Genomic DNA, 10263 nt, shown 5'->3' with positions numbered 1-10263 from the left:
TACTGTGGAATATATTACATTGAATCAGCATGCAAATTACAGTTATTTCCATTGTGTGTTGGATACAATGGAGTTCTTTGCACATTGCAGTGCGCTCTGATGACAGGATGACTTTAAACATGCAGCCTCAGTTAGGAAGGGATGGGATGCCTAAAGAGTCAGGCAAAAGATGACATTTCCCTCGTGGTGTTTCTTTAAACTGGGGCAAAAGAGAGACGGTTATTCGACTTGTTGGAAATGTCACCTTTGTCCGTCTAATGTGTTCTCTGGGAAAAAGTTACGAAGCCTTGGCTTCTTCTCCCCTCACAAAGGCTGTTGATTCTGGCTATTGAAAGAAAAATGTTTACTGGGATACTTCCATAATTTCTTTTGCAGTAGAATGATTCATGAGCTGCTTTGATGTGTGATGCTATGGGTCAGAACTGAGAGTACACAGATGTACAGTCATATTATTTGTCTGCAACATTTTGGATTTGAAACGTAGCTGTGGTCAGCGTGTTGGGGTTGAGGGCGGCGTTAAAGGAAATACCGGCTGAATACGAGCACGAGGCCGCTTCTCGCTCAGACACAATGTCCTGTTGTGTTGCAGCAGATGATGGAAGGGGAGGAGATTTTCTGGAGATTTGCATTTGTCCGCTTCCAAGTAATTCTACCTCACGTTGTGTCATCTCCCAAACAGTGACTGCAGTTTGCATGTGAAACCTCGAGCAGAAGAAAGGGGCTTTTTAGAAAGTGCTGAGCTGTGCCTGGTGGTAGCGGAGAGAACCTTGTGGGAGTTCTCTCTGTGGCGCCGTATACGTGCAGAACGTGAATAAGCTCAGCCTGTACACTTTTCTGTTTTCCTTTACGGAGTGAAACTCGGGAAGGTCGAAGGCTGCGGCGGTACGTGGAGCGGAGAGATGGTGACTCGTGGTGAAAGGGAGTCTTTCAACTGGACACATTTCAAGGATGTTTTGGGAAGCAGTGATGGAAATGGGGGAGTTTCGGCGGCCCGTTCCTCCCCTCTAGGGTCCTCGCTGTGTCAGAGCAAGGAGAGGGAGAAAGAGCCTGTTGCAGTACAGAATGTCTTCAGCCGGCTCGGTGCTAACCTCAGTGAAAACAAGCCTCCCTCAGAGCTCAGCCACAGCTGCTTCTGCAAATACGCAGGTAGACTAGCAATTGGGTGGTTTTGGTTTCCCCAAAATAAAGAAAGTGAGTCAGGAGGAAGAATTTTCGGAAGGTTGTCGACTGTGTTGGCGTGTAGATGGATGTCATATGATTGCCATTGTAAATCCTGAAGGTGATATATGGGAAGTGTAATAATCACCATGGCAGACATAGGTGGGGTCATGTCAGGTTGAAGGCTGGCAAGCAGCATTTGGAAGCCATGAAAAATGACATAATTGACAACAAATAGTCATCATTGCTTTGTGAGTTTGTGTGTGACAGCTAAGATTGGTGGAAGAAGTGCTCAGATCTTACTTAAGTAAAAGCAGAAATACAACAATGTAATAATACTCCATAACATCTCATCAAGTAGCATCAGCAGAAAACACTTAAAGTCAAGTGTTATAAGTTGTTATGTTGATTTAGTTAACTCAAAGTGCTTACTTAATTTGCCTGCTCCCTAATGCCAAGATTGCCGTGTTTTATATCTCTAGTCTTAATTATTTCCCACTTTTTATTGCTTATGATGTCAGTTAAACTAAAGGACAACTAAAAACTGTTCAGTTCATTGATACATGGGAAATAACACTGCTGGCTTGAACTGAATGTGTTTGTTCAGAGGGGGGAAAGGACAGCAGTCAAAAGGACAGCAGTCAAAAGTACAGTTAAATATTGACGAGTGAACCTTAGGGCTTCTGACTGTTGCCTGTACTGATACACTGAGTCACAGCCAGGAGAACAAGAGCATGCAGGGCCTATTCCCATATTAATCTTTCACAACAACACTGAGACCAGACATCTGGGTCTATTATTATCTCTTTGACCTCGCTGTAGTTCTGTGTCAAAGAAATCTGACCAATTCAGTAAGAGATCAGTACAACATGTTTATTGCGCATTATACAGATTGCATTACACTGGGTTCATTATGAAAACCTCATTTAGCGATTCTACACAGCGTAGTATTCATTCAATGTGCTATGCCAAATAAATCATCTGGAACAGTGATGCATTATGCAGTAAAGGAAGGAGACAGTATAGCCGGCAATTAGATTAGAGGCTTTCTGACATACAGTATGTTATATGTGACATGAGTTACTTTCAGAGTATTTCAATAGTATTATGCATGATTTAAAATGAATATAGATGGCTTGCATGCTATATTTGTATTCAAATCTGAAAAAGCTTCAATACATAGGAAGATAAATTAGTGTCTGGCTGAATAACTGCTTAGCTGAGACCACACAGCTGGCACATGATTTCTCCCCATCAGCGAGAAAAACTAAATGCTTGAAGTGAAACTGATTCAGCACCACCAGTTTATTGCAATTTAGGGCGACTCCACTAAATACCCTCATATAAATAACAATACATTCTTAAAGTTTATTATGAATTGTGGTTCAGGGCAAAGACTTCATTACATTTTGTTCTGTTTTTCTGTACGTGATGTGGAAAAGTCATTGCAGATATATTTAGGTTTTCAGTCAAATCACAGTTTTTCAGAATTGAGGAGTAACATTTCTATTGCGTCAAGATATGACACACAGGCTTCCCAATACCATTTACAAGGTGCTGGCTTTTTATACATTTACTGGCAGAAAGTTTGAAACAGAGTGAAATATATTGTCCCTGCGTCACAATTTTTAATGCTGGCAAGTAAGAAAGCTTATCTTTAGCATGTTTTAGGTTAATTCACGGCATAGATGTTTATTTTAGAACACATACCTTATATTGCATTGCTGTTCTTTAATTGGAAAACCAGTTTTACAACAGTTCTATTCGCCTTCCAGTAGTTCTTCCCTGAGTTTGGCAGTAATCTTGTAATGTAAAGGCTTCAGTGTTAAACCATAGGAGCAGTTCAAAGACAGGTCCTCATTGGCACATTTCTCAAAGCTGCACTGGTGGAGTAGAATTGCAAAGAACAAAAATATCTCGACTTTGGCAATCTGTTCCCCGATACATCTTCTCTTCCCTGCTGAAAAGATCATAACATAGTTGGTGAGGTCCTTATCTAGGGAGCCCTCTTCATCCAGGAAGCGCGAGGGGTCAAAGATATGAGGGTCCTTCCACTTCAAGGGGTCGTGATTGGCGGACCACTGATTGATGAAGACCACCGTGTCTTTGAGGATGTGGAGACCCTCGATGGTGACGTCTGAGGTGGTGGAGTGGGGGATGGTGACGGGGACGAAGCTGGTGAAGCGCATGGTCTCGTAGATGAAGGCGTCCAGGTGTGCCAGGCTGCTTCTGTCCTCGACAGATGGTAGCCTGTTTCGTCCCACCACTTTATCAACGAGCCCATGGAGTTTGATTTGTATTTCAGGGTGTTTAGCCAGCAGAAGAATAATCCAGTGAAGAGCGGTGGAGACGGTATCCAGACCTGCACCAATCAGATCGGACACCGTCCCCTCTGTGTGGCCTTTGGTGAGCCCGTTGCCACTATCAGCATTGTCAATCACGCCAATAATGGCATCGCTCATATCCCTCGTTACCTCTGGATCAAATGTCTCTCTGTGCTCGTCCACCTTGTTCTGGACAAACCCAAAGAACTCTTGATTCAGGTCTTTGAAGTTCTTGAACATTCTGCGGACTGGATTCGGGAAAGACTGAAGCCATGGCATCACGTCTACCAAGCTGCCAGCGCCTACTGTCTCTCCAAACTTATCTACCCTCTCTAGCAAGGCTCTAAACTCAACATCCTCATGTCCATAACGCTTTCCAAAGCACAAGGCACAAATCACGTTAGCTGCAGCTACTGTCAGCTCATGAGCCGGGTTGAAATACTGTCCGTGAGCACTGAGTTTAAGGAAAATCTCAACTAGCTCTGTGGCTTCAGCAACAATTTGCTGCTCAAAGGCCTTTTTGGTCTGGCTGTTGGCCGAGGAGAATGCTCTGATCGTTGATTGAGCAATTTTCCTGTGCATCTTCCACTGTTTGCTGTAATTGCTGAAAGTCATACTTTTCCCCCCTGAGACAGCCTGAAAAGAGACAAAGTTTGGTCTGCCTGCAAACTCAGTGCTGTGCTGTATGAGCGCCTCCCGTATCGCCCTGTCTCCATTCAGAACCACGATGTCGCTGCAGCCCAGACGTATCTGGTACACGTTGCCGTATTTTTTGGCCAGCTTGGCGAAGGTGATGTGAGGCATCTGGCCCAGCTGCATGGCGTTGCCCACCACTGGCCAGGCGAAGGGTCCCGGCAGTCTTTTCTTCAGCCTGAGGTTTCTGACCCACAGACAGGCTTCCAGGCAGAAGAGGAAAACCAAGGTGGCGACCAGAGCAGGCTGGACCTGTCCACTCCATTCCCTGATGATGCTGCTGCCCTTCACACCAAACTCTGTGTCCATTTGAGCCATTGTTTTGTCCTGTATTTTAATAATCTGCTCTGTCAAACAAAACAGCAGTTTTTTTTTTTTTTTTACTCAAAATGGAAAATCATTTCCAGGGTGTCCCTCTTTGTGCAGTCTTAAATACGCAAATTCTTAATGTTTTATCCACCTATATTATAAACGGATTGACAAAAAAGCCGAGATAAAATTCCTCCAAGCAGCGCTCACCCATCTGCCTCAGAAGCGAGTGAGAAGGGCTTGATCAGGTTCAAGCCATAACACTTTTTTATATGTATCTCCATGGTGGGAGTGGTCAGCGACTCCGTTTTTTTATTATCTCTCCCCTCCTACTTTGAACACAGCCTGCAAATCTTAGTCCTATTCCCAATTTGGCTAGAAAAGGAGAGCAGCTAACTAATAGACTGTAATACAGATTTACAGCTGTATTGCCAATGAAGTACATATAAATTATCATGACACTTTACCTATATGTGGCCTGACAGGTATTTGTTACAAAATATATTATATAAAGTTGTTCATGTTGAAAAATATAGCAATTTAGCAATGTGATGGAATTGATTGATGGAGGTAACTGGTAGAGCATAGTTTAAGTCAGTGGTTCTCAAATGGGGGGCGTCTCCCCTGTGAAAGGGGGTACGCCACTAAAAAAAGGTTGAGAACCACTGGTCTAGGTCATGGACAATAAGCTGGACTTGACTGTTTTTCCCACTGGGGTTGGATGACTTTGCTGTTTGCACTATGGACTTTCCGTGGCCATTTTAAACATGATTTGGTTCCTGTTATTTACAGCCAAGCTGTTAATTATAACCATGCGGGGGGAAAAGGCTCTGGGATATCACCAGGAAAGCTGAGCGCTTCAGATCCAAACTCTGAACAGATCCAAACAGCAGGATTTATTATGCTCCATAAAAACATATATACAACATTATTGTTGGCATAGTATCTCTTCAAACAAAAGTCACAGAGATAATGACTAATAATGATGATGTTTTCAAACTCAAAGAAAAAGCCACTGAACCTTCCAGCTATAATTACATTTCAGGGCAATGTGATTGAGTCTGTATCGCCATATAAATACATGGGATTCTTAATTGATGATTCTCTCTCTTTTAAACCATTCAGCAACTTGTGAAGAAGTTGAAGGTGAGTCTGGGTTTCTATTTCAGAAATAAGTCTTGCTTTTCCTTTGATGTTAAAAAGAGACTTGTTGCTGCTACTTTTATGTCAGTGATTGATTATGGTGATGTTTTATACATGCATGCCTCTTCTCAATGTCTTCCCTCTGTGGATACTGTCTACCATGGAGCATTGAGGTTCATAACAAATCTTAAGGCCCTTACTCACCATTGCTCCTTGTATGCTAGGGTTGGTTGGTCCATCCGTAGGCTAAATCATTGGCATGTCATTATTTATGACGCAATCCTTAATATACTTCCATCTTATCTGTGCAAGTTAATTCATCAGAAAAATGCTGGTCGCTACCGTCTTCGCTCTGTGATACATGCGCAAGGCCTACTCTTGTTATCTGTCCCCAACGTCCGTCTGGAAATGGGAAAAAGGGGTTTTAGGAATTTGCTGCAGACTGATTTGGAGCCAGTCTCTTTAGGTGTTTTTAAAAATAGATTGAAAGAGTTGGAGGAAGGTTCATCTGGTTGTAGATGCTTTTGACTGAGGATGTGCACCTGTGTGAACTATGATATGATGACTTGAGCCTTGAGTCTTAATTTTGTTTTTTTATTCATGCCGTGATCTAAAAATGTTCTGTCACTGTTTTATGTTGTATGTCTGAAACTTTGTTTTAACGTGCTACTGCTGTCTTGGCCAGGACACTTTTGTAAAGGAGATGTTTAATCTCAATGAGGCTTTTCCTGGTTAAATAAATTTTAAATAAAAAAAATAAATGAAATACAAATGTAGCTGCTAGGATTGTGGCTGCATCACAAATAGTTTTAAAGATAATTCAGCTAAGCTGTAAATCTGTTTATGTGTGTGCTTGTGCAACAAAAGGAAGAAGTAATAAAAAACTCATCAGGTTTTAGTGATGTTCAGCCACAAGTTTATTATTCCAGAGGGTTGTATTTTCGGAACAATGAGTACTCAATATCACATTATTGGCCCATATCTGACAGTTCCAACGCAATACTCTGAGACTGAAAATATAGTTCTAGTTGGACATGTACACCTTGCTCAGCAAGTTTAAAGGAGTATTGTGAGATTTTGTGACAATTAAACAGACACATTGACCATTGACAATTCACTTTATTAATTTCCTGTATAGCTTATTGTTCCACTTTTCCATCATACAAAACAACATATTGATAACATAATATCCTCTATGGGAAATGCTTAAACAGTCAAGGCAGAGAAACACATCCCTTCCTGAATGCAGAGGCTTAAAGAGAATGCAGTGACATCCATGTAGCTTTGAAAAAGGGACTTTGTAAACAACAGTTTTTTTGAGAATGTCTCATAAGTGAAAGACATTTGCTGCACATGTGGTTTTGTTGTACTGGTGAGACGTGTGTGTTTGGGTCGGAGTAGCTGCAGTGCTTATACAGTAAATCAGAACCTGGGCGCATAAACTTTGTGAAGCGTTCATGGTTCATGGCAATATCTCTTCTTCATCCTTAAGACTGATGGATGTCCCTTGATGAAAGACTTCCTCCTTCACAAACATGCCAGTCCATTTCCTCCACTTTGAACAGCATTCTTTGTTTAATGTGTTCATATGATTTGAGTACAGTAGATAGTGAAATACATTAAACTCCATTATATTGATTGTCACACCTGAAATATGAAGATATAAAAAAATATTTTGTTACTGCTTTACGTGACATAGGTTAAATATATTCTTACTTATTACAAAGGAGAACAAGAAGTCATCAAGTGACTTTATAACATCCAGGAGCATTTCATATACAGTTATATTAGTTTAAATTGACATTTAAGGAATGTAGCTATTTTCTGCAAACACATCATACATGTATATGCGCAATAGTGGATATAATAAGCACACAGCTCAGAATTAAGAACAAAATCTGATCGAGTACGGAATAATTTGTGAAGCATTTGTGATACATTTGCACTGATGCCACAACCTTGAATTCATATTACATCTTTGACATCATATTCTCATTCCTGTGCCAACAATAATTCAAATACAGACCATGTTAGCGTAGCCATTAAATATCATTAAATATGAAAATCATACAACAGTAGGATTTATTGCAGGTATTGTGATACTCACTGTTAATTGTCATTGATGGATAAGTGTTTGCTGGCCTTGAGTCATAGTACCGGGACACGCTGCTCATGCTGGGGAAACTAAGCCAAGCAGCTTGCCTCTGAGCTTGGTGCTGACGCAGCATCGGAGAGGCTTCAGTGTGAGCCCGTACGAGCAGTCAAGAGTGAGGGGCTCAGAGGGGTCGCTCTCAAAGCTGCACTGGTGCAGCATGACGGCCGTGAATAAAAACGCCTCAACCATGGCGACCTGGTTGCCGATGCAGCGTCTTTTACCCGTTGAGAAAATCATCACGCCGCTGGTTATGTCCTTATTGAGGCCCCCGTTTTCATCAAGGAAGCGTGCGGGGTCAAAAATGTGAGGGTCCTTCCACTTCAGGGGGTCATGGTTGACGGACCACTGATTGATGAAGACAACCGTGTCTTTGGGGATGTGGAGACCCTCGATGGTGACGTCTGAGGTGGTGGAGTGGGGGATCGTGAGCGGGACGAAGCTGGTGAAGCGCATGGTCTCGTAGATGAAGGCGTCCAGGTGTGCCAGGCTGCGTCTGTCCTCAATTGATGGCAGTCTGTCTTGGCCGACTACTTTGTCTATGAGCTCATGCAGTTTGGCTTGCTTGTCTGGGTACTTGGCCAGGAGCAGCAGGATCCACTGCATGACAGTTGATATTGTGTCTTGACCCGCTCCAATGAGATCGTTGACCGTTGATTCGACAAACTCTTTGGACAGTCCGCTGTCCTGTCGGTGCTCGATCCCGTTGATGATGGCGTCGCTCATGTCCCGGGTCACATCAGGGTTGAAGGACTCTCTATGCTGCACCACTTTGTCTTTCACAAAGGTGAATAACTCCTCGTTGAGGTTTTTGAAGTTTTCATAGACACTGCGGACTGGGTTCGGGAAGGACTGAAGCCAGGGCATGACGTCCACCAAGCTACCTGCCCCAACGGTCTCCCCAAACTTGTCCAACTTTTTCAATATGGTCCTGAACTCCTGGTCTTCATGTCCGTATCGCCTCCCAAAGCAGAGAGCGCACATGATGTTCGCAGCAGCTACTGTAAAATCATTAGCAGGGTCAAAATACCGTCCATCAGTGCTGTGGCGCAAAAACAGCTGCACCAGCTCCATGGCCTCGGCCGTGATGTGTTGCTCAAAGACTTTTTTGGTCTGACTGTTTGCCGAGGAAAAGGCTCTGAGGCTGGTCTGTGCAATTTTCCTGTGTGCCTTCCACTGTTTGCTGTAATTAGTAAATGTCACACTCCTGCCTCCAGAGACCATCTGGAAAGAGACAAAGTTTGGTCTGCCTGCAAACTCAGTGCTGTGCTGTACGAGCGCCTCCCGTATCGCCCTGTCTCCATTCAGAACCACGATGTCGCTGCAGCCCAGACGTATCTGGTACACGTTGCCGTATTTTTTGGCCAGCTTGGCGAAGGTGATGTGAGGCATCTGGCCCAGCTGCATGGCGTTGCCCACCACTGGCCAGGCGAAGGGTCCCGGCAGTCTTTTCTTCAGCCTGAGGTTTCTGACCCACAGACAGGCTTCCAGGCAGAAGAGGAAAACCAAGGTGGCGACCAGAGCAGGCTGGACCTGTCCACTCCATTCCCTGATGATGCTGCTGCCCTTCACACCAAACTCTGTGTCCAGTGCCATTGCGTCAAATTTGCTGCACACTTGTTCCTCAGAAAAAGAAGAAAAAAACTTTCCAACAAAGTCTGTTCAGTTTTATATTTGTAAGAAATTAATCAAAATATCCATATCAGATGAGGAAAAAAAGTTCTGATATTTCAATCAAAAGCCAGTGAGGTCATAGTAATGATAACCAAAAATGAAGTAGGAAAGAAGTAAGTAAAGGTGAATTTTTGTTTGTCTTTACTCAGTCTATTCATGAAGATTTAAGGCTTAAGTGCCTGATTTTTGCTTCACTCCAGCGTCTTATATGTTTTGCTGTTGGTGGGCAGGGCTCAGGATAACTTCCATACTCCTCCCATTGTGGTAGCCCTGCAGACCCCACTGTCTCATCTCCGCGTTGTCGCGCGCTGTCGGAGGCGCGCGCTGGAGAGCGCTGAGGGACACCGTGAGCGTGCAGCGCGAGCGACCGCTGTCCGCTGCAGAGAAACAAGAGTCAGCAACTGGTGACCGATTCAGTAGGAAACGTGTTGAGCCAATTTGCTTTACTAATTGGAGGACTGGCAGAGTTTTCGTTTCAAAGTGTATCTTTCTAACATGATTTATGCTCTCGCTGCGGAGGACTCTGCGGGCGCACTTTGGCTTGAAAAACATTGTATACGGTTTGTCCAACTCTTGACTGAGTTTATGCTGACATTAAAATTGTACAAGATCTGTTTAAGCGTGATTATACTGTCAGCTACGTGACACTACGTACTTATTCAGTTAATTATCCTGTGTTTTGATCTGCTTTAAACGCATGCTAAAGCTTCCTGTGGGAGTTCAACCAGATGTAATGTATATGCAGTAACGTGTCTTGCTTAAATATTTGTTTAGTCTGTAGCGATCAATTCACCGATTTCAAAAGCCAAT

At 43.3% G+C, this 10263-nt stretch overlaps 2 protein-coding genes across 2 annotated transcripts; both read right to left on the bottom strand.

The window, feature by feature from the left end:
- Positions 1-2918: 2918 nt before the first annotated feature.
- Positions 2919-4499, bottom strand: LOC306735426 (cytochrome P450 1B1-like; the record flags this gene model as incomplete). Its single annotated transcript, XM_079216893.1, has 1 exon — positions 2919-4499. The coding sequence occupies exon 1, from the start codon at positions 4491-4493 to the stop codon at positions 2919-2921; it is 1575 nt and encodes a 524-aa protein (XP_079073019.1). The 5' UTR covers positions 4494-4499.
- A 3298-nt stretch (positions 4500-7797) lies between these two features.
- LOC306735877 (cytochrome P450 1B1-like) lies at positions 7798-9375 on the bottom strand (the record flags this gene model as incomplete). Its single annotated transcript, XM_079217446.1, has 1 exon — positions 7798-9375. The coding sequence occupies one exon, from the start codon at positions 9373-9375 to the stop codon at positions 7798-7800; it is 1578 nt and encodes a 525-aa protein (XP_079073572.1).
- Positions 9376-10263: the final 888 nt, after the last annotated feature.

The sequence above is a fragment of the Taurulus bubalis genome, assembly GCF_910589615.1.
Source record: "Taurulus bubalis genome assembly, chromosome: 4".
Classification (NCBI taxonomy): domain Eukaryota; kingdom Metazoa; phylum Chordata; class Actinopteri; order Perciformes; family Cottidae; genus Taurulus; species Taurulus bubalis.
Note: the sequence above shows the minus strand (reverse complement) of the source record. Positions and strands in the feature narration are given on the sequence as shown.